Here is a 25,500-nt window from a genome sequence, read left to right as displayed (position 1 = left end):
CTGCAAGGACAAGGCAAGCGCGTGTGGCTGGGTGAGGGGAACAGGGAACTGGAGCCCGGGACGGGGTTGGCGAGCCTGAAGTGGGGAAGATACAGCAGTGAGATGAAGCTGGGTAGTGAGAGTTGGAATTAAGAACAGAACAGCCTGGAGATGGGGGAGGTGATGGATAGAAAAGTCCCCTCACAGGCGCAGAATGCAGCATGGGAGTCCTGGTGTGCGGCCTACTCTTGCTTTGGGCACATTCCCCCAGCACCGTGCACGCCTTGCCTCGTGTCAGGGCGTAGGGCCGGTGGCAGAAAGTGTTAAATGTTACCAGGCAAGGAGAGCAGCAAGTGATTTGTGCGTAACTGGGTCAACAACTGGTTAATTTGGCATCAGATTAATCATACATGTACTATATTGCCTCACTTACCATTTTGACTTCCAAAAGCCAATGAGTCCAATGAGGTAATGCAAGACACGCTACATTACCTAGATGTAGGTGTAGAAAGAAATACTCTGAACAGATTGCTTTTCCACTTATTATTACTTGTAATGCAGCAGCAGATAACCTCCTAACACGTTTCATCTCCAGTATAATAGGCAGTCTATAAGCTAATACAAAAAGCTCATCTGTCCTGGGATCTGTTAGTGAGGATGGGCCAGGAGACAGGTGTGGGGGCTGTTGATAGAGTTCTTAGTAAATGAAGAAAGCAGACCGTGTATTTGGGTATCAGTGAATATTTGACTGTCACTCATCATAATTTCAAGCATCATCATTTTATGAGTGATGTGTTAAAAGCCGGCATGAGGCTCTGTTAATGAAATGTGGTTCCTGGTGGCTCCTTGTTACAGTAGAATGAGGTGAGCAGTGGGGTACTGCAAGGATGGACTCTGGGCTTTACTTTATAGCTGCATTAGGGATTTGGAAGAAGATAAATAGTATGTTCATGACATTGGTATTAATTCCTAAATTAGAATATATAAATGTCAGCAAAGGAAAAGGAGAGGATGTCTACATTTCTAAACTGTACTGCAAGGGCCAACTCTCCACTGGAAGGAGAAGCATTAACTGTCTTCGTTGTCTCTGGTGAGAGAAGACACATGGACATGTCTGGCTGCACCTGTGCAAATTCCCAGCTGTGTTTAGCCCAAAGTAGGAAATCCAGAACTCTGTCAGCTACAGCAGAGCTGCTAAGAATGGCAATTAAGAGTAAGGGTTTTTTTTCATTTCTTTGAGGACAAACAGTAGTCCTTCAAGAAGAAAAATGGAAGCATCACACTACTGGCAAGTCAGACATTTGTGTAAATTTAATTTCTTATGAACTTAATCAATACTTAGAATGACTTTCTGCCTAATATTAATACCATTATTACTAGTTCACCATATAGACATTATTACATTATGGATATAATTACATTATGCTGTCACTTTTGTGTTACAAAAAGGCACCTAGTTCTGCAAAGTAATGAGATAGTATCTACAAAGTAGCTACCAATTATTTCCATCAAGCGTTTTTCTGAATTAAGTTCAAAATGGTGTATAGTATGTCAGATCCTCTTGCACACCTAGTGCATCCTGAACATTCACATACCAAATTTTGAATTATCTGTAAATTCTATTAAAGCCCACCTGACTTAGATGCCATGCATTTTAAAGCTTACATGTACGCTATAACAATATCCTCAGGGCGTAGCCTTTTGTTATAAATTTTTATTTTATATTATATGAAATCCAGAAATGCCATTTCAAGTTGGTTTAGTTTACATTTATTATGTTGAACGTGCTTACATAATTCACAGAAGCAGCATTAGAAACACTTGGATGATAAGTTTGAATCTCTATATTATTATTATATATGTGTGTGCAGACATATAACATCTTGCTAGTTTATACAGAAAATGATCTTCTGTCATTAAAATTTTTATGACACAAATGATCAGTGCAATCAATGACTAGAAAACTTTTTTAATCTCTTTTTTTTCTGTTTTAAATCTTGTACATTGTATTTATTGTGGATTGAAATTATAGCTGTGGTTTTCCATAAACTGTACAAGAACTGTCACATTGTTATGAGATAGTTTAAGCAAGATATACTAAAGAACAGGGGGTGTTTAACTGCTTATGTCAGTGGAATTAGAGTTAGATTGATTTAATGTGTGTTTTTTAAAAGACCACGTACCCTATTTTTAAGTTACCGCATTATGGTATTCCACACAAAGTTTGTTTGTGGTTTTGTTGTTGGTTTTTTTCAGGAAAAGGACATTATCTTTGATTTCTTTTTACAGAATCATAAAATCAAAATACAATATAAAGTTTTATATAATATATATATATATTTCATTTGTCAATCCTTATTCCTGATGTTTGCAATTTCACCTGTTGTGACTCACTTCCATGACATCGTCTTTCCTGCAGTATTGAGTAGAAGATTACCCTTTTGACTTTCAGCATTTCAGGATGCTTGTTGAGCCTTATCTTTAAAGATATATTTTAAATTAATGAATTAAATTAAAATTAATTTAAAATTAATTATGTTGCACTTACTGTAGAGTTAGTTGCCAAGGAATAGCTTGTTTGTTTGCTTCTGTCTATGTCCTTCTGGCAGTAAAGGCAAAGTAAATGAGAATAGTTTATATCTGCTGAGTGACTAAGGTGGCCATTTGAATCCGAATTCCTCTGTGGGCTGGAAAATGGGCATATAAATTTTAGTACATAAACCAAAAATTATGAGCTAGTATATGCACTTGAGATACATGTCTGAGATCTGTTTAAACACATGAACCAGGTAATCATACTTCTTTAAATAGTGACTTTTCTCATGTGTCCTGCCATTTCCTCATGAGGGTTTCTTTCTCTGTCATCTTTCAAATCTGATGTCCAAGTGTTGATTGGTCCGGTACGAAAAATCTAACAAAGTGGATCCATGCACAAAGCGCCGAGTTCCAGGGTTTTGCTGTGCGTTGACCTAAATGGAGAGTAAGGGCCAGTTAGGCTGGGTCTGGCTGCAGGAAAAGGATCCACCCGTGTGGTTTTGCTTAACTGCCTGGCATACATGAGGGTTAATTTTAACATATCCAGGCTCTTTAAAATAATCTGCTTCAGTGTCATCCTTTCACATTTTCATTCATTCTCTTTAAAAATGCTAAGAAAATAATATGCAACAAATGTTATTGTTATAAATGCAGCATTTACTGCTGCATAGAATGAATAGAATAAAATTTATTGGTGCAAATGAACATTCACTTTGTTGGTCATCATCCTGGAATCTTCTTATCTCATGTGAAAGACTGATTTAGTTTGGATTAGTAGCTTGATCCTGGTTGGCCTGGACTTGGTACATAAAAAGCATACTGTTCACTTAATAACATTTAAAAAGTCCTGTATATTTTTTACATGTCGTGCTCCTGTTACTTAGTGGAAGTTAATATTGCAAGGATACACTGTAGTGAATCAGAAATCTGTTATATAAAAACCTGTAAAAAACAAATTAAAAATAAGAAGAAGAGTTGCTTTTCTGCTTTGCTTTGTACACCTGAAGTGGTCCAAGCATGTGAGGTCCTTGTAAGGATGCATTATAGGAGGTGTTGGGTCTGGCGGTACTGGATCCTGTTTGGAGCTATCGTTTGGATTGGGTTTCTGCTTTCTGTTCCATGTGCCGGCTTTAAGCACCCAACTGCTCAACTGACTTGAGTCAAAGTGTCTTGGAGGTGTTCGGTCCCCACCATGGTGATGGTTAACTGAGAAGGTAGAGAACAGTGAAATATTCTGTGCCTCTTTTTGTGTATATATGGAAAGAAGTGTCAATGGCAGTGTTCAAATTCCTAATCTATTAAAAGCTTTATGCACCATTTCAGGTACTTGAGGTTCGTGCTTCATATAATTTTGTATATGCTTTCTTACTGACACACGAACAAAGCCGTTCATTATCATTGGGTTGCCATGGAGTACTGATCACATGGATCTGGGAATAACAACCCATTATGCTAATATAGCTTGTCATTGTGTTTGATGCAAAGTGATGTCCCATAACAACATCTGATGTTTGTAACTAATAGAATTTACAGTAAGATCACGGTTTATGAAAGAGCATTGCCAAACATTGTCTACCCTCTTTCCTTTGAAAGATCTTTTCGATTCTACCCCTATTTACAATACATTTTATGTATTTTTGGGGTGGAATACCTAATTCTGTAATGCATACAGAGTTCCCACAGTCTTCCTTGTACCCCCAAATACGAAACAACTTTAATTCAGTATGCTATAGAAGGAATGGTGCTTTAATCTTTATATTCATTCAGCTTTACTCAGTAGCAGATGACCAGGCATCTGTGGGTGATCTGTCACCTTTGCTATAGACGAAGATGTGCCTTTAGTCTCTTCCGGATTCTCAGGATGATCCATCTTCATGTGCATGTGAACATGCTGTCAGTAATAGCATTTCAGCCATAATCCTTCTACGTTCGTCAGACATCCACTCAGTCAGTGGAATATGGTTGGAATATAGAGCACAGAGGTCTCTCTTCAGAGAGCTTCACTTTTCTATATAAGGCTTTTCTTACGGCAAACAGTCTTACATGGTTTTCACTTCTAGTTATAAGGCATATTTTAAAACGATTCTGGCAATATACTTTCTCATTTGACTTTTTCTCTTTAAAATATTCCCTGAAAATTAAACCATCCAGTAAGTTGCCTCCATTTTCATATTCCCCTGAGGTCTATTATACAGAATAATCCTTAAATCAGGTTCAGTTTTGCCAAAGTGTGTTTGACACGGTAGGAAGTTATTACCTGTATCACACGGATACTCTGATCACACAAGTTATATTTGTACCTGGATGTACAAAGAGAAATCCAGTATTGATAGGCACTCAGACTTCTGTTTCTTTATATTTTGTGGATTAGAGAGAAATCCTTCTTAGAACATCTGTATCTTCCTTTTACCAATGAAAGATTGTTCTCAGTGATATTTTTTCTACTAATGTATTCAACGAGTCATAAATTATACAACCAGAAAAACCATTGTGTCATCCAATCTGTTCTCCTCATAGAGCAGGCTTTATGGCTTCTCTGAATTAATTTCTGTCTGAGCTAAAGCACATCTTCAAAAAAAAAAAATCTTAATTTAAAATTTCCACTAATGGAGGAATCAGCCTTAATAGCATTTCTGTAGTTAATTTCTTCCCTTTGTGTTAACTTCTTTAATGCATTTGTCTAGTTTAAAATTCCAGCCATTGGCTGTTACTGAATGGAGGGCTGTCTATTAGCAAATTTCTGTTCATCGTTCTTGTGCTTAGCAGGCATGGAAGTCATCACACCTAATTTGTAGGTATTTTTGGTGTTTATATTGCATCTGACATAGTCAAACTATGCTTTCCTGATAGGCATGGGACAGACATACGCACTTGCAGGGTGCAGTTCGGGTGAGCTGTTTAGACATTTTAATTAGGATGTAATGAATCACGCCCTGGAAGTGCCTGATTGCTTGTATTGTATAAAAAGGCATTTTTGGTCGAGTGGCTCAATGTGTTCGCAAAAATGCGGGCATTAAAGAAGATGATTAAGTGACACTGTAACTTTCTCATGGTCAACTAATCTAAGCTTTAAGACAAGTTTTCCGGTCATTAATTATAGTTGCCTTTCCTGATTGTCCTCTAGTTCATCAGCATCTTTCTTGAGTTGCAGACACCAGAATGGGACTGAGCATCCAGCAGTAGCTGCAAAGACACTGGCAGTGCAGCAGTGGAGTTTTCCTGTTTTTGCTTTTGTTTATCCTGCTTGAAAAGGCTCTCCATAGCTCTTCAGGTCTCAAGAATAGCAGCCTGTTTTCAACACATTAGTCATCCTGGTCTCAGGCCTTTTTTCATAATCAGTGCTTTCCAGGAATAGAAAGCCTTATTCTGTCCCTGTGGCATGCATTCTTTGTTTCGGGATATGCAATTCTGTATCGGTTAGTATTAATATCTCATATACTGTTTGCTTCCTTTTAGTTTTCAAAATGCTATTCAAATTAGAATGACCATTTTGCTATTTTTTTCTCTACTAGTGTTGTACTTTGCCTGTAAGCTTTATAGAAATATTTGTTTTGTTTTGTTTTGCTTCTTTTATGTCATTAATAGTAAGAATAATTGGTACAGGACTGAGAAATGATCTCTGTAACTCCACTAGATGTATTATGATATGATTCTCTCTTAACCAGTGCTGAGGAGTAGCTGATATCTGGCTTTTAATCTGTTCTTGTTGTAATACATTGATTTCTTGGTTCTCATTTTACAATTTGGTAAGATACGAATCCAATTGCCAAACAGAAATACAAGACTACACTTTTAAGTTTGTTAACCAAGCTTGTAATCATAAAAAGATAGTTTAATAAAATCTACTTTCCATAAACCTATGCTTATGGCATTGTATCATAATACTTCAGTTCTCTATTAATCAAATCCAGCCATTCCGGAATGAACGTCAGGCTCTCTGTGTTGCAGTTACCTGGACTGATCTTGCAGACACTTTAAAAAAGCAGGTAGAATACTAGTTTTATTCCCTCTCTCTGGAATATTGAATATCCATTTGAATATCAAATAAAAGGAATCTTTTATTATTTTCAGAAGTCATTAGGCTCTTCAGTTTTTCAAAGGAATTACTCTGTTTTCGCAATGTGTAAGCTATTTGAGTATTTGGAAAATCTGTTAATAATCCTAAGACCCTTTCTTTATTTTCAGAGCTAACTGATGCAGAGTTCATGTATGTAGGTACACGTTCCTCTCCTTTGACTACAGGAAAACCTAAATGAGTAGTTCAGATTGCAGTGTGATGCTCCTGGCTTTCTTAGTGAGAACAGGGAACCCCATCCAGTCTTCTGGCATCACAGAGTCACCAGGCCTGTGCAGGAGCAGAACGGATAGGTGAAATGTTCATCCCAGTGTGTGTCAGTTGGGGCCTTCCCTCGCCATTTCTTCACTCATTTGGGGGCACTTGGGTGTGTGAGCAGGTGAAACACTAAACAACAATTTAATAACGTATTTCTGGCAGTAACTTATTTCATGGCGTTTAGACATTTCAATATGTGGAAGGAGTTTTCTGTCATGGCCCACTGGCAAGCAGGAGAGCAACACCCTGTCCGTGTCGTGTTGGGTGTTTGCAGCCGTGCAGTCATGCACATGTGCCCTCAACAGCAACTTAATTCCATGTGCTTCATTGATTTGCTCAAGTCAAAGCCTTTCACTAAGCAGCTGTAGTCGAGCTAAACTTCCAAAAACCTTCATTGAGCTAATGTGAATGGTAATATCATTATCTTTTCCTGACACTTAAATATTTTGAAGTCAAAGGGGAAATAGCTATGTTGGAGAGTCTGAGTCTAGCCTGCATGGCTAAGAAACAAGGGAACTCAACTTTCAAAGAGCAAGCTGTTAATATAATGTTAACAAAGAGTTATTAGGTATTACAGCATCATAATCTTGGGTGGCTAATAAAAGATGACACATTGTGTGTTGAGTTTTCTGCAAGCTAAGAGGCCAAATAGTGTTTAATTCAATATAGAAGACAGACAATGTTGTGAGTGTGCTGCTGCAGCCAGTAGTAAGTAATGACAGTAATGATTCAATCAAAGATAAACTAGGGGATTGGTAATGATAATTATTAATCCAGATTTTGGCTGCAAAACTTTTTCTCTCATTTTTCTTTGCATAGACGTTATTTTGTGTGCTTTTTGTGTAGAGGGGAATATGAATGGATTTGTCTGATGTATTCTCATGTTAGTGTTTATTCACAAAAATCTCTCCTGTGGTTTCATTACAGAAAGATTCATGAAATTTTGTAAAAGTCTTCTTGGTCTGTGAAGGTTTAGCTTGCCAGTTTACAGTGCCAGCTCATGGCTTGGCTTACTCCTGGTATTGTGCCATTTTTCACCCACGCAATCAAGGCTATGAATCCTAGCCAGCAGCAGCTGAAATGCACTGTGATGCAGTTTGGTCTGTACAAGAAACTCGTGAAGAGTTTACAGACTAAGAGTGACAGTCATCTCCTATAACCTTGGATGCTTATCTTCCCAGTCAGTTCTCCTTCAGTAATCGCTGGCAAGTGGTAAGCACCTCTAGAAAGTGAATTTATTCTGTCTTAAGCTAAGAATCTAAGAAGGATTTGATGAATCACCTCAAACCATTAGTCTCTCTTAATTTATTCTACCTGGAGCCTGGATTGCCAGGCTAAATTCAGTATTTAGCTTGTAGGTGGCTAAATTTGAACTTTTCCCTAAAAGGCAGCAATAGAGTAGATTAGGTGCATCAGGAAATAAGGTCAAGGAAGAGACTACAGTTTTAAAGATTTTTCTTCAATGTAGTTTTACATTTTGAAACATAATTTAAAGATGACTATTTTCTAGAGCATGAAATAAGCAAAACCCTTTAGGTCAACTTTTAGCCATTGAGCAGTGTCAGATGGATCAACAGGACTGTTCAGGCCATGCAGTTTCAGATGGAAATGAGCCACAGCCTGTTTCTTTTTGTGTAATAAGAACTTTGCTGATATTTGGACAAGTGATATACGAAGAACTTGGGTTTTCATACACATGTGTACACTGTACAGAACCCATATCATCCAGAACCAATAAGCTGTTTTCATTCTAGTGAAACACGTTTTTATCAGCACAAACCAACATTTTTGTCTGTGGTTTGGAAGAGGAATTGTGGAGTACCAGACAACAAAAATTCAGGGAAGGTTCTGGTTCTAGCATCTGAGGTAGCTATTTAGATTGGAATAGGACTTGGATACAAGTATTTAATATCTTTCTGTAGTAAAAAATAAACAGTTTAATTATCTTTTTAAAAATCCATCTTGTCCAGGCTCTCACAATTTTACTGTAAAACATTTAAGGAGAAAAGGAAAGGTATACATAGTCTCTCTCCAAGAGAAAATATGTAGGGATGGAAGAAGCAGGTCACATCCTTCCTGTTTGCTGATCCCTCTTTTGGAAGTAACTATTCCTTCTTTTTTGGATTCTTTTAGCCTTGTGCTTCCTCGGCACTTTTCCAAGTTCCCTAAAAATAATTCTTATGCTAACACCCATCAACCACAAAATGACAGGAGTATCTTCATCTCCCTGTCTCTGAAAAGGAAAGCAAACCCAACAAAACATCTATATAAAAAACTTATAGGAAGCTATTTTCAGATTCAACAAAACCAAAGTAGAGCACATAAAATCATTTAAAAGTATATGACATTGTTATTTAAAATAAAATGCTTTTTAAGCAGTATACATGCTTTTTAAGCAGTATCCCACAGAAATTCTGGCAGAATTTCAAAAATATCTTTTTTGTTTTAATTGTTTTAAAATCAATTAGTTTACTCATCTGAAAATGATGACATGTACATATCTTTCCACCCTTATTTTAAAATAAGGTTTTTACTTTTGGAATAACCATCAAAGATAACAAAGCATTTGAAGTCATACAGGAAAGTCACCAAGATTTTGAAAGCATATAGTTAAGCTGAAGTCAGCCTTCAAAGAGGCAGCGTGTCCTTACTGTATAAAAAACAGAAACTGAAAATATTTATGTTTGTTCTGGAACCCATCAGAGGCAATAAATATATTTCCTTTAGCGAGAAATCACCCCCAGATGGAACACTCAAATGGCAATTGAAAAAATGCTTTGGGGTTGTACACAAGATTTCCCATGTCATTTAGCTTTTTTATTCTTTGCTCTTAAAATCAATCAAGCAAATTCTAAAACAATCACAAGTAAAAATGTTTATCTCCGTTACATGCCTAGACTCCCGCGTACCTTCAGCACATGTGCTGTAGTGTGTGTAAATAAGAAAACAAAATTCTAGAAGAAAAGGATCAGGAAAAGAAATGGTGCGTAAAGAGAATGGGCTTTCTTGCCTCATTCAGATGCCTTGCAGGGATCTGAGATAAGAACCTAGGGAACGTCGTTAGGCTGCACAACCCCTGGCCTGTAACTAAGGAGAAAGGGAGAGGAAAAGTCTACATCTCGTATCTTGGTTAGCAGGACTTGCGCCAAGTCAGTGAAAAGGCCTTTGGAAAGGGAGTGGACATATTCAGCAGGATTTCCTGTATGTTAGTTTGTTTTGGCAGTTGCCATTCATAAGTCCCCTAATACGGAGATACAGTGTCTTGCAAGGGGAGAAAACATGTGCCACCCACCTCTTTCTTCTAAGGGGTCTCATATCAATTGCCCGCCTCTGGCACAGAATTTCAATGTACGTCTTCACGTTACAAAGCTTACCACCTGCCTGTCAGCCACGGGGACGTGAGAGCCAGAGCGCTGCTACAGGCCAGGAAAGCCAAGCCACTTCTAGCCTTTCCCTGGTGCCAGGCTGAGCTCCATCCTTAGCTTCAAAGCTAGCAGGTTCTTTACCGCACTCATCCACCTCAAACAGGACCCGTCAGTGTGTGCAAGGGCTGTTCTAGTATCTCCCTCCCTGAGCTTGGGCAAAGATATCTGTGTTAAACTGGTTATTTCTTAATGGTGTTCATCTCGGAAGAGTTCATCTCTGAATGAAGTGAGTGTTTGAGCTCGTTGTAAAAAGCACCCACAGAGAAAAGTGTCCCCCACCATGCATTTTAGCATCCATCAGGCCTACCGAGAAGCCATATACTTGTTTTCAAGGATGTTGCATTTTGGTTCTGTCCTACAAAGGTTTCATTCTGCTGATCAGTGTCCAGCCCTGAATTCAGGGGAGGGCAGAGCAGGTTTGCTGCAAAAAAAGCGATGTTCTGAAATGCTCAGTCTCACTGGGAATAACATCTGGTCTGTTTTAGGCCTGCTATTTAGTACCATCCTTGAAGATACAGAAAATTAAGTGAAGAATGGCATACGTGTGTGAATGCACACACACTCTTAGAAACTTCAAGCCTTCTTTTTCTAGACTAGGGTAGCTGGGTTGACCAAATCTACGCTTGATCAGCAGCTCTGCCACTTCTCAGTGGTTGGACTAGTGAATTTGTCTCTTGTTTTCTAGCTTTTCTCTTCCTTGTGTTTACTTAGAGTTTACACTCTCTTGTTGTGGTAAGAGGAATAGAAAATTTGGCAAAGGATTGCCCAACCAAGTCTACAGGAGGCTGTAGACTGTCTTCTGTAGTTCAACGCATATTCTGAATTAATATAAACTTGACAACAGCATTTTTCACAAAGTCTTCAGGCAGAAATAATTTAAAAGGTTGCTCTTAATCTCAGTTACATTTGTTACCAAGTTCTGGAATGCCTTTATCATTGAAAATATCTCCTTCCTTTCTCTTCCCCCATGCCATTTTACACAAATGACTCTCCCGAGACGCATCTCTGCACATTTAAAGAAACAGAGGAATCTGAAATTTATGAATTATCATTTTCTCCCTTACAGTTTCAGCATCATCAAGTATGTTGAGACTATCCATCCGGAAGAACTTAGGTCATCTCTCACAGCCTTTTTGGAAATCCTCCCAAATCTGTTATTCCTTTCAGACTTGTTTTCAAAATCAGATGTTTTACTCTAGAGTCTTCAACCTCTCTTACACGCCTCCTTGTTGACCTCACAGCCTCTTCCATTTTATCTTCTAGACTGGATAGTAACACCTCTGACACAGTGATTCACATGCTATACTCTTTTTTGGGGCTGGAATAGTAAAGAAGAGTAATGTGGAGAAAAATCAAAAGTGATTCCTCTTGTTAATCCAGAAGTGATTCCGTGATGAACTCCATCTAGCACTGTCAAAAAAGATAGTTGTCCTCAAGCAAAGCCTTAGGTAGCTGAGGATCTGATAAACTGCAGAGTAAATATACCCTTTTTCAGATGCTTTTTCCCTCCGCTCAACTGCATACTTACCAAAATGTAATTAACCTAATTATAAAAAAGAATGTAAAAATGACTGTGTGCCTTATAATACTGTGTGCCTTATAATAGCTTCTAAGGTCCATATAAAAGCTGCTGTATGAATCTGCCATAAGCAATAGCATTGTAGACATAGCTTTCCTTCTTTAGTGCTGGAAACCATTTACACTTCCAGCTGTAGTGGGCTGGCTTGCATTCTCCTCGGGATGGGGAGATCTGTAACGACTCTTTGAATATGTGTGTCCCAGACAGAGAACATTAACTGTGGAACTTTGATGACACGCTTAACTGAATTTACTGCTGCAAACCTTCCTCTGTTTTAATAAAAAATAAATAAATAAATAGAGTAAACAAAGTATGTAGGCAAACATTTGTATTGTGTGAAGTTGATTTCCCTGTGAAAATGAAGGCCAGCACCTGTACCACCATAACATTCAAATTTACTTTCCAAATAGTCTGGATGTGGGACTCAGATGTGCACTTAATCCCTTCTGGTCCTTCATTTCTTCAGTGTAACCCCCCGTAAGAGGAGATCAGAAACACTAAAATAGTATTGCTTATTCTAAAGTTTTGTACTTTAGATAGATTTATTTCCTATCATAAACATTGCAAGTCATTAATACTGTGTTTTATTGGTTATGTTTATGCCTCTGTGATTATTTTTGCCAAAACATGCAAAAGAATTATGAAAATAATGCTGATATTAAAATAGTACTACTGCTGCATCATACTGTTACGTTGGAATAACACACTATCCTGGGGAACCTTATTGTTTCTGTTGCTAAGACAGAAATGGATCTGCTAGACCATTAGTTTGCTTTTTTCAGCAAATGTTTCCCTTGAATTTTATTCTCTTTTCCTGTCAAGCTCACACTAATCTGGGAAAGTTTTCCTTCAAAGGGCAAACAAGGCACCTTTTGCTAACCTTGGCACTGTGTACTGTATCCTTGGAAATTAAATTCCTGACGGTTTGGTTAATAATGTGTTTTGTTTTGTTTTGTTTTTCTATTATTTTAACGGCAGTTTTAAAACAAAGCAACTTTTTTTAAGACTTATTTCAACAGATGTATAATTATCCATAAGGATATGTGGTTTGTCACTGACTCTTGGCATGGGAAAAGAATAGATACTGCGTTGTTTTTATCTCAAGGAATTCAAACTGTATGTACTGTTGGCCAGAGGACCTTAGTTACAAAACAAAACCCATCCTGTGTTGTTTCTGTGCTTTGCTTTTCTATACTAATTGCTTTCAGCTTGAATTGTATGATAATTCATGTATTTGATATGCGTGGTTTGTTTATGCTGAACTCCATTATCCTGTCTCATGTTCTTGGAGTGCCTGAAGTAGTTTCACTAATCTGTCAGCATAGTATGTACTTGTGGATAAATATAGACGTGCAGCCACTCTGTGAGTGGTCATCATCATATGCTGAAGCTAAAAATTACCCCTTTGGTTATGGAAATGCTGATCTGATCCGGAGGCCTGCTCTAGCTCACACATTGTAGGTCTTCAGCACTTGTCTATTAAAAAACAAAAAACTAAAAACTAAAAGCAATGTCTGCCTCAATGCCGGAAAATTTATAGTGAAGTGTTGAAACAGGATTATGAAGCGACTAACTTCCTTTTTGATTTTAGTTAGAAAAGGATTCAGACTTTTCTAACTTAAGGATTGGAGCATTTCAGGTATTCGCAGGCTCATGGATATTACAGTAGCATGTTGGAGAAAATCCAGTGTGATCAGCTTTATAAAGGGGCTCGGTAGGTACAAAAATACTGAAAATACATGTTTTGGTTTGTGTTATGGGTCTGTTTGTTGTTGCTAAAGTGGAAATTTGACACAGTTAAGTAAAAGAATGTCATCTGTTTCTTCTGCTTAAAGATACTGAAAATTCAGTAGCTGTTTGGCTGAAGTTTATCTAGTGTAGTGCAGACTCTCAGCTTTTTTGTTATGATCTTTCTGTTGTTTTCCTTTATCTTAGAGCTTTAAGAAGAATACCTGCAACGTAAATCATAGCAGAGACTCCGGGGAAATAGTTGTATTTTGTACTCATCCCCATGATCACTTTAGTGACTTTGTGTGTATGTGTGTGTATTCAAACTATTGTGCTTTTTTACAACTATTTCTAGGATCAGGGAAACAATACATGAAAAAAATAGCAGTGATATTAGTTCAGTAATCCATTCTGTGGCAATAGTATGTGGTTGTGGTGATAGGGGCTTCTGATATTGCATTGCTACTTCCATATTTCCTTCTTGTTTTTAAAAGCTTTCAAATGCATAACATTGAGAAAATATTATGGTTATAGCCTCAACTAAATGAAAATTTCCTGTAGGAAAAGCAGAGAGTATTTTTTGAGGTGCAATTTATTAGATACAGCAGAAAATAAGGAATACATCCTGGTAACAAGAAAATGGGTTGTTTGAGAGCAGTAGCTCTCAGACAGAATTGCACCCAAAATGGTGCAGACATTTTACAGCTGATCAAGCATAGTTAATCTTTGTTTTTTTCAGATTTTCTTAGGACAGGAGCTTTAAATATGTATACAACTTTCTAAAATTGACCGACAGATTCCCTGCTGTGGCAGGGCCCTCAGGCATCAGGGCTGCTTTGGTCTGCTGCTTTCTGTGTGGGAATCACCATTCATTCTCCTTGGGAATAAGCTTCTTTTCTCTGGGTGAAATGTTTATTTTATCTTGGTACTTGTATGGTGACCAGCACCCTACAGTATGTTAGGAGTTCAGACTAAATCTCTCAGTTGTCCATTCTGATTATTCTCTGTGTAGGAAAATGTTATTATTTTGAAATGATGTAGTAAAAACTTAATTCGTCAATGGAAGCAGCATTTAGAATGAAGTATAATCCCCTCCTTCCACCCCAACCGTGCCCTATGTCTTCTGCATAAACCCATGCAATCTTTATGTGGTGATTTTGCACATAAAAATTATGCCTTTTATTAAATGAGGAAGTGGTTCACCAGCAGAGATGGCAAAAATTGATACATTCTTTTTATCAGTATTTTGTAAGGCCCACATTATATAATGTACAAACATAAAGTAGCCAATCTTGGATGATGTAATGCAACTATTTTGTAAGTTTTGAGTCCTTGATTTCCAGTTTCATGCCTCACAGGCAGTTCATTTTCTTTGAACGAACTTTGTAGGGCTCTCAATCTAGGAGAAAGAACTAAATTTTGTTAAAGCACCAGCATAGAGGTCAGTGATTGTTTAGTCACTGGGATAGATTTTTGCAATGCAAATATCAAGCATATGCAAATGCTTGAGATAATGAAACTGAAAAGCTGTATTAGAAAGCCAGACTTGTGTCACAAGCCATTGTTAAGAGGCTTCCTAGTGAGAATGACTATGTGGGTTTAAATTCCAGTGTCTCCAGGTTTCTGTCCATACACATAATGATTGAAGGCAAGGATTGCAGCTCCCAGGCTGTGTGATTAGGGTTTCTTTAACTTCATGAATTTCATTAGGATGTGAGACGTGAATGACCCACACCCTTCCTCCTTCTATCCCTCCTATGAGTCCCCTCTTGGTAAATTTTGAACTTAGTGGCTAATTTAAACCACAGCTGCCTGAGGAACAGAAGTCAGGTTTGCATTTTATTGGATTCCCTCAGGTACTTTCCAGAGGACGCCTGAGATGGCGGCAGGTGAGCGCTCAGGCCCGGTGGCTTCAGTTTGGCAGCACTGGGCCGGCCGGCGGCCTGCCCGGGCCTGGGGGCAGAACCACGGGGAGCCTGGGGATGGCTGTGGGGAGCTGGGCGTAACGGCCTGGGGAAGGCCAAAAAAGTAAGGAAAAAAACATTTTTCCTAACGGAGCACTTGGCGATCGAAACGGCTGAACGGATAGGTGTGAGCTGATCAAAGCCATGCTTTTGATACATGTCTTAATGATTGTGAAAGTGCTGTCTGATTCCTTTCTAAAGCTGTTAGGGGAGAAATTTCCATCACCTAGCAGATTTGATAGTCCCTATAAATTTGCATCTGATCATTTGCATCCCACTGTCCTCATACCTGAATTTCAGCAGAGCCTGGGCGATGTTAGGGCTTACCTTCTTCTCTGGTGACTCTGTTTTCGTTTCTTTGAAGTAGATTATTGTTCAGAACAATGTGTATTTTTAGAAGCAATTTTGTGTAATCTAAATGAACAAGCCTTCTGTATAGTTCGTTTTATGCAAAAATCAATGCCAGCAAAACTCAGTGATTATGTTTTGCCCTCAGAAGTCAACTGAAACGTTTTAGGTAGCAGAGCTAGGTGAGTGGAAGAAGTGTGCTGTGCTGGGGAGTGATGGCATAACCTGGCAACTAGGAGAGTTATTTTGAAGTAAAGTATTGGTGTGTTACATTTGCAGAATAACAGCTACATGAACAAAGCATTTCTATCTTGCATTAGAGTCATATCAGACTTTTAAACCTTGATTTTCTAAAGGAAAATATCTTTTCTTTTACCCAATGTGTCTATTTTATTTTTCAGTGTGTTAATTTAGGGTCTAATTTTTCCACATCTTGAATGCTATCAAATGATAATGTAGTCATTGGATTTTTTTATTTTTTTTACAATTTTTTTCAGCAATGAAGTGTTAAAGTGTTTAGGAAAGATCTAAAGCCTCAATAATAAGTTTGTTATTTGACAGCTGAGTTACAGACCTGGCCTAGATGATAAAGGATAAGAAATAAAGATGTTATTTCAAGAATTAAGTGTCAGCAGATCTTACCATGTGGAAAAAGAAGATTGACTGTGCAGTGCATAGTATTACGTAAGACTTTGTCTTTGATTTCTTCTGCCAGTCTATATTATGTAAATTTTACCTATAACTTTAAGATGGAAATTTTATTCATGTATTATATGTTTCTTGTACTAATAAATAGTTTCCAGCTTTGCTTTGCCAGTATAGTCAGCCATTGGGTTGCTCCAGAAAAGTTAAGACATGTTGAATTACCCAAGTAAATGCATGTCTTCTACCTTTCAGCTTCTCCAGTTGGTAACGGATATATCAAGCCACCTGTCCCACCTGTTTCTGGTACACAGAGAGAAAAAGGACCTCCAGCCATGTTGCCTATCAGCGTTGACCCGGACAGTAAGCCAGGCGAATATGTCCTGAAGAGCTTGTTTGTTAACTTCACTACTCAGGCTGAACGCAAGATTCGCATCATCATGGCAGAACCTCTTGTAAGTAAATGGAAATTCTAAGTATATACGCAATTTACTTTGAATTTCTTTTTAAAATCAGGCCTGCATGTCACACAACGTGGAATGTTTTGTTTGTAATCTATGTTAAAGTTCGATAGTGTTTCCCAAACCATAAGACGCACTACTGTGGTGATCAGAAGGACAGAGTTATGCAAGATATGCCAAAGGGGTGACATTTTTGCTTGCAATGAGGGCATGTGCTAATGTGATTGAGAGGCAGAAGGGGTTTCAGGCAACGTAGGTTTCACAGCTGGGAGAGAGGTCACTTGAGTCAAAATAGATTAGAAAAAGCTGAAATATGATTAAAAATATGTAAGAACATTACTGATTTTCAGCTAAAACATGAAAGTGAATAGCACTGCTGGTTCCTGTTTTAGTTCTGTCAGTAGTAGGTTTCATAATCTAACAAAGTGCTATAGCACGTATTTTCCATATATGAAAAAACATACAGCATTTGAAAAAAGAGCTACATTACAAAGTCTTACATAGGCAGTGAAAGAACTGACATTATTCCTGAGTTGTAAGGAGTTTGGTTTTTTTAACATCTTATAATATTTTTTGTTACAAAGCATAATATTGACCTATAATAATAACTATTTCATGTCTAGATATTCTGAATGGTAAAATTAGGATTGTCTTGATTCTGATGACATCTGTTTAGCTTTATGTTTTAATTTAGATCCAGAAGCATTTGATACTTTTTAAGGCTTTCCAGACTTTCTTCTGAAACATTAGGTAGATACAAAATGAAAGAATATTATGCATAATTTGGAAATAACACAAAAATGCTAATAGAAAGGAATATTTTGACAAAGATCCATTTTTTCTTCTTTTGTGGGAAAATCATAAAAATTGGAATAAAGAAATGGACAGTCATGGCCCAGGCCCTTTAGGAAAAAAAAAAGTGGCTAACAGCTATTTAGTATCATTCAGTCTTCATGTAACACACAGTGAAGATGTTTAAAATTTTAAGACAGAATATATTGTGAAATTACATACAAGATCCAGAAAACAACAACATGACCATGACTGAGAGCATCATTTCCTTGGGGCACCTCTGTTACTCATAAACATTTATCACTGCATTTGCATGTAATATTTCAGGCACAGATATTAAACAATGACCCTGATTTATTCCCACTTCACATTGTGTTAAGATGATTTAGACTTGCTGTGTTTTGATACAGGTTGTTTTTTTGTTTTGTTTTGTTTTTTGTCTCTTTGTGAAACTATGAGTATCTGAATGTTGATCTTTATTCCAGAGATTTTTCAGTAAAATTTTATTTAGCAAATTCAGTGTAGAATGTAAAAATATGACAGAGGACTAGAATTTCACCTTTTTGTTGTCAACAGTTTTGGTACATATTTCTAACAGGGGTCTAACTGTGAGACACTAACAATAATTCAATGTCATATTCACATCTTATTAATATTAATAGGACTTATAAGCCATGGCATGCTGCTATTTGAGAGTGACTGTGACAAATGTGCAAGCAGGTTTTTGTAGACATTCAGTCAAAATGATCTTGAACTAATTAGGTTTTAATAAATGAAATGACAGGGAAAATGGCAAAAATTATTCTGGAAAAGTGGCTAAGAAGTTCAGTTCACCCTTTTTGTGGGATAGCTATTGGATGTCTTGCTGCTTTGTTCCCACATTTCTACCCCATTGACTAAAATTTTGACCAGGAGGTTCAAGGGATCTGCAAAACAAAGATTATAAATTGGTGATGCAGAGCCACCCTTCACCTTTTTTCACAATAGGTAGTCAAATGGTGAACTCTTTGAAGATTCTGTTCTAATTAAACTCCAATGTACTTCAAAGAAAATCAAACTTGCAAAATACTCTAGCAATGAGATATTTCTAGTCTGAATTCTCTTAAGTCATTAAAAGATATGACAGTTTAATTTTATAATGAGTGATGAATACTTAAGATATCTTTTAGAGAAGCTAAAATGATCAGTATATATAATTGCTTTTTCCTCTCTTTTATCATAAAGTCTATCTCAGATTCAAGCTCTGGATTAAATTAAAAACTTACTGATACATTTTTTGCCTAAATCTTTCTTTCCATGCACAGGTTTTGCCTAATTATCCTTTCTGGTTATTGTTGTTTCTATGAATTTTTCTCTCTCAGTTTCTTTGACCTGTTTGATATATCCATCTCTTTCTTTTGTGATGCACACAGAGCCCAACTGTAAATTACAGTTTTCTGACAACAGTGGTGGAAAATCAAATTTGTTTGCTGCCAAGAGCAGCAGATGCTAGCAAGGCATAAAAGATGCCTGCTATTTTCTAGGGCAGCAGTGAAGGGCACTCCACCCCGTCCCTCCTGCAGCCCCATGAAATCTCGGCTGGGACAGCAAGATTCCAGCAGCAGGGAAGGCACAGGGCAATGTCACTTACTCCTCCTGCAGCCTTGGCTGTCGTCAGAGTGTGATTTGACATTTTGGTAACTGGACCTGGCAGCGATCATCATAAAAAATGCACTCCCCAGTTAATATGTTTTCTAGGCATAAATCTAATGTTGACTAACAAGTTAGAAACGAAACCTTTTGTTATCAGATGTGATTTTTTTTTACTTTTTTGGGAGAATATTTAATTTGAAATTTCAGGACAAATTTTTCACCTTTTTAGGGTGTCTGAAATAAAACAAACATTTCAGTAATTACACTAAGCTCACAAATATGTCACTAATTTTTAATGGCTAAACTACTATGCTCAGATTGTCGAGTTATATTAGTCCAAGTTAAAGGTATTTGACAGCAGAATTAATTAAAAGGGATTTTCCAGTTTATACAATTAAATTCAAAGCAATGAAATGAAAGTCATTTCTTCTTGATAACCTTTAATAATTCCGATACTTTTCTGTAAATAATTTTTTATAACAAATATTAATCCTTATTTCTGTAGACCATTTTTCACAGCTGACTGCATTTGCATTTACATTTTTATCCGTTTGTATTATAAATCTTTTTTGCATTGCTTCATTTACAAACACGATTTGATATTTTAGTGCCATAGATTTTTTTGTGAGCGGTGGTGACCTTATAATGAAGCAAAAAGAAAGAAGCCAGGGAAATATTTTTGCCAGTTCAAATGATAAAATGTGTTTATGTATCATAATGCTGTAAGAAAAAAGAAACCAACAGAGAAAAGAGTTTCCTTTTTAGGAGTGTTGATTATCACTTAGGGTAATAATTCATCCTGTGCATACTGATCAGGCTAATCTTTAAATACGGCTTTCAGCATTACTTACACACAGCTGTAGGCATTGATAAAACATAGTGAGCTACAGGCATTGACAGTGGTTAATGGTTAATTTAGCTGTTGGTAAACTTTCATTATGCTTTTCTCCTGCAAGCATCTTCTTTTACTGAGCTTGTCTAAATTCAGGAACTCTCTATCTGATTACTGAACTGAAGAAGAGAATTTATTTATTACAGGGTTAGGACTATCAACATATTCATGTATTCTGCCCAAAACCTTCTCCTTTTATTAGATAGGTTTATCTGGCCTTTGGAAAAAAAAAATGAAGGCAGCATTGTGGTTGGTGCAAGTGTATTTATTACTTCAATTTCAGTAGAAGCTCAAAGACATTAAAATATAGACCTATATCAAAATAGGCTGGTGATAACAGCCAAGCAGGTGGTTAGAAAGACTTCAAAAGGGTAAGAAAAATGCAAGTAATTTTGCAAAGATATAAAAAGTTGGTTAGATTTTTGCAAAGGCTGACCAACCAACATGTATAGTGTCATGGCTGTCTGATTAGCTTTAATCTAGGCTTAACTGTCTCTAGGCATTTCAGAAGAAATATGCTAAGGACTGATTTGGTAGAAAATGAAGTAGAAGCTTTTAAGGTTTTTGAGGACTGGATGGTGATAACTAGTAAGACTTAAGTAGGCTATAATAATATCAAGCAAATTTAGCACGTAGCTCTAATGTAGAATTTTCTGTTTTACATAGACTAAAATTCCAGCTGCATCACATGAGGAATGACTCCTTTGTTCTCATCTATGATGAGACACATTAGCATTACGCATTTTTTACATTTGAAATCCTCGTGAATAGTTTGGCCAACACAGGTGTATGGGATCCACAGCACGTAGACAGGAGTTACTATCAGGAACACGTAATATTGTAGAAAAGGGGCAAGGCAAACTGCTTCTGGCCATTCACTCCGTATGTATGTGCCTAAATAAAATGAAAAGAAGGCAACTTTATTTGAATAACCTTATGCAAGTATATGTTGAAAATGCTGTTCTCTTTGCACTTATAAAAAGTATCCTCCTTATGACCTTGTAAATGGTACTACAAACATGACAGATTCCTATTGTCATCCAGCTCTATTCAGCTCTGTGTCATTTTGTATCACTCAAGGATTCTGTCACTCATAATTAATGGAATTCTTTTATTCCACTACAGTTTGTAGTACTCAAGATTCTGTAAAACATATGTGGGAAGTCCATCCCAACCCTGTCAAGTTCATAGTTCATAATATAATGTCATAATTCTGTATCTAATATATCATAACTGTATTTTTTCTACTGAATTCTCTATTTAGAATTTGTGTTAATAAATATTAGTGGATTCGTTCTTTTAGATCCAGTTGCAACAAATAATGCACAGGACATTAAGAGTAATTACCTATTCTTCCGATAATTGTCTGTGAAGTACTTAAGATGATTCTTCAGAAATTCTGCCTTACTTTATTATATGGTGCTGACCTCTCTCCAGTTCATAATAAAGTCAAAGCACCTACACGTCATCTTACTTTAACTAGTCAACATATAGCCTGCATATAGCATCCCTTTATTGTAAAGAGCACTAAGATCTGTTACAGTGGATTCATTAAGAGGCTTGCTGAACGGAACAGATCTATGTCTGTCAGTCACCATCCTCAGGAGGATGCCCCATCTTCTACTGCTCCCAGCAGCTGTCAGCTCAGCAGGGTTTCTTAGCTGCAGGTCATTGGCTGACTGTATAACAGGTCATTTTTTTCAGACTAACAGTTGGTCTCAGTATTTTATTCAATTTCCAGCCATATCAAAGTACTAAGTTTGTTTTTTTGCGTGGGTGGTCCCCTTGGGTTTGTTTCTCTTTACTCAGCCTTTCCAGCAGCCAACTTCTGTTTCAAGAAATCAGTTCAGCATAACCATGGTCTCATCATCCCTCTCCCCTTCTTCACTGATTGAATTTTCTTGGAACTTCAGTGGCTTTTGAAGTACAGTATGGTCTTCCCAAACTCTCCTTTGCACAGTGAAGCTTTGCCAGTGATAATGAAGTGCAAGCTGAGCCAGATCAGCTTGTCTTTTGGTCCAGAAGAGAGAGGCACCTGAACCCGGGAGATATTATCCATGAAATCAGCAAGTTCTTCCCATTTACCCAAAAGATGTAAAGGCAGAAAAGTATAGAGGAATGAAGCTTTTATACTGAAGATAGGGATCATCTATAGCAAAGACAAATCCAACATCATAAAGGGCTTTCTCTTACTCTTTCACTCATCACCTCAGGAAAAAATATGCGCCTCTACTTATCTTGATGCGTATCGCAGGCTGAGACCTGTAGCAGAAGCCCAGCACTGAACAGTATAGAGCAGTAGTCTTGAATCTCAGGACGGTTACCTTCGTGAAAGACCTGGAAAGGTTTGTATGATTGAAGCAGTGACCACAGACGAGATATCTTCTGTGTAGTTTGGAGGGACGTGCTGTAATATTAAAACACGGGAATTGAGACAAAGCGTGTGAAAGACAGCTGGAGAAAGAATTAGAGGAAGAGACAAATGTAGGGGTTAGTAAGTAATCAAGTGAGTTCAGGAGAATGGAGAGAGGGGTCAGATTCCAGCTTCCATATGAGACTGGGAGGAAAGTTCATATCATTTTAGCAAACAGGAAGGAAAAAGACACATTTTTGTATAGCCATTGGAATGTGAGTTTGCAGTGATATACAGGTCCATGAAAACACCCATATGTTTTCGAGCCAGGCAATATCAACAGGAGTTTTCTCTGTGTTTCCACAGCTGGGCGCAAGGGCGAAATAATGTTAGAGGCTTCAGATCTCATTCCAACAGCAGAACTTTCCAGGATGCTTACTGTCCCTGGGCCTTGCTTGTGCACGGATATAGTTGGAGGATAGTCAGTGGTGCATGTGAAGGTTCAAATCGCTAAGAGGATTTAATGTTGGAAGATAGAGATTCAATCCAAGGTCACTGAGGCTGTCGCACTGTACCACGTGTTGGCTGATGCTTGCAGATATAGCAGAGAACCTGCCAAGTGCCCCTAAGCATGTTTTTGTATCATTTAAGGATATTGGCTATTGCCACTGTCCAGAAAGTGGAAGGTGTATTACAGTCATCTCAGACCAGTGTTGTAGCTGGTCTGCTGCCCCTTGTCCTGTCACTACAGGCCCTGGTAAAAAGTCTTTCTCCTTCTTCTAAGCCCTCTTTATATCTTGAAAGGCTGAAGTAAGATGTCCCAAAGCCATCTCTTCTCCAGGCTGAACAATCCCAGCTCTCAACCTTTCTTCATAGCAGCGGTGCTCCAGCCCTCTTGTGATTTTTGTGGCCCTCCTCTGGACCTGCTCTATCTGTCTTGCCTGTTATTAGGATATTCTGGATGTCTGCATCCAGCCCAGCATTCTGCATATTACTGTTTTACATTTTAGCAGAAGTCTAGTTCCAGTCCAGTTTTCATTCTCAAGGCTCACAAATGTAGGAAACTTGCCCACCCTTCCCAACCTCCCCATTTTCATAGTATTTGAGTAGCTACATATAAATGTACTAAAATAAGGAGACTTGCCCACTGCTTGGAACACAGCGATCACCCAATTCCCTGGAGCGTTGCTCTCGCCATTGGCAGTAGATGTGCCTCAAGGTGAGGATGGAACATTTGTAATAACTCAGAGAATGTGATGAGCTCAACAGGGGAGATGCACATCCCCCATTCAGCATAGGAAAAAAAAAAAGAAAAAAAAAAACACAAAGCTTCTTATATTTGTCTACAGTGTCCTTCTTGCATAGCAGAAATAACTTTGCTCATCATAAATCAGATGGTGTAAAACTCTTCATATATGGGTTAATTTCTGTGTTTAGGGAACAAAGATGTACCAAATGACCAGGTGCAAGATCAGGATAGAGCATCTTCTCATCTTCTTCGCCAACTCTCAGAAGTAATCAAAGATAGAAAGGAGGGAACAGTACTGCTCAAGTTACATGCTTTTGACTGCAGTGACTTTGTCTTCCAGACCTATTTAATTTACCACTGGATCTTTCAGTGTTTCTATGTCACAGTTATCTGCTGTCCAACCAGCCTCCACTTCGTAAAAGTGATTATTATATGCATCCCCCTCATTTTTTTTAAATAAATATATATTGGCTGATGAAAAGTGCCTAGCCACCTTGGTAAACAGCTGAAACAGGATGCTGAATAACAATTTATTGCAAAGGTCACATAGTGGATTTGAAATTCCAGACCCCTGTAGTATGTTGGTCTTAGTATGTGAAAAATAAGTTACTTACAAATTCCTGTACAAGAAACATTTTTCTGAAAATGCATTGTAATAGATCTTAACATAAAGACCAACAGAAGAAGAATTCTGTATTTATTTTGATAGCTTTTGAGAAATAGTTACTGTATATCTTGCTTACCTTGAAGAAAATGCATCATACAGGGATTTGTGTCTTGCTGCAGTCAGGCTTTGAGATGTAATAGCCTCGTTGTTTTCCAGCTCCACAACAGTTTATTACTGCTGCTTCCTATACCAGGCCTTTCTCATTTCATGACTAGAAGTTTAGTTGGTTTGGCAAGGACTGACTTAAAATGTTTTGTTGATTGGTTGGTTGGTTGGTTTTTGTATATTCAAATTGACGACCAAACATCAGTTAAGCTGAGGACTGTTTTAGGATTGTAGATCACTGTGGTAGCTGGAGTAATTAAAATCAAGGAAAAACAAGGGAAAGTTATGATATTAGCCCAGGTTTTACAACTTGCATGTGTTCAGATAGAGGATTTTGATGTGATTGTGGGTTCACTAAGTTGTGGGTTCACTAAGTTACAATCTTAAAAAAGCATTCCTCTTAACACAAAACTCTTAAAATAAGCAGCCAATAAAACTTTGTTTCTTGACTGTGCTAGAGGTTAGCTCAAATTTCAATGAAGTCATCACTTGTACTCTTTTAAATTTGCCTAATAAAAAAAAGGTATGCATTTAAAGTATTTTCTTTCAGAACTAGTCCATTGGTAGCCATCAGTGTATTGGGGCTCAAAATACCTTTGTAATAGGATACTTTTCCTTCCTACATACGAGAAAGCATCTTACTTAGCAACAGAAAAATATTAGAGAAAATACAAATGCTGGCAGCAGTAGGTTAGTTTGTTTTTGTTGTTGGTTTTTGGTTTTGCGTGTTTTTTTTGCAGTTACCTGAATATATCTGTAACAGCACTTAACCTTTATTTGAAGTTAGTGACCCTTTGTTATCAACACTGAGCTGAG

General features: G+C 37.5%; 1 protein-coding gene across 9 annotated transcripts in view; it reads left to right on the top strand.

Annotated features, from left to right (window-relative positions):
• FRY (FRY microtubule binding protein) overlaps positions 1 to 25,500 on the top strand; it is a 238,728-nt gene that overhangs the window by 88,105 nt on the left and 125,123 nt on the right. For 8 of the 9 annotated variants that reach the window (XM_080577411.1, XM_080577405.1, XM_080577404.1 and 5 more), the window contains one exon: positions 16,789 to 16,988. In XM_080577411.1, coding sequence (XP_080433537.1) covers positions 16,869 to 16,988 — 120 coding nt within the window. In that variant the 5' untranslated portion in view covers positions 16,789 to 16,868. Of the gene's footprint in view, positions 1 to 9,305; positions 13,566 to 16,788; positions 16,989 to 25,500 lie in introns of those variants that run through there. The other variant, XM_080577409.1, reaches the window with a different exon arrangement.

The sequence above is a fragment of the Anser brachyrhynchus genome (genome assembly GCF_964034855.1).
Source record: "Anser brachyrhynchus genome assembly, chromosome: 1".
Taxonomy (NCBI): domain Eukaryota; kingdom Metazoa; phylum Chordata; class Aves; order Anseriformes; family Anatidae; genus Anser; species Anser brachyrhynchus.
This window is presented reverse-complemented; position numbering and strand designations above follow the sequence as displayed.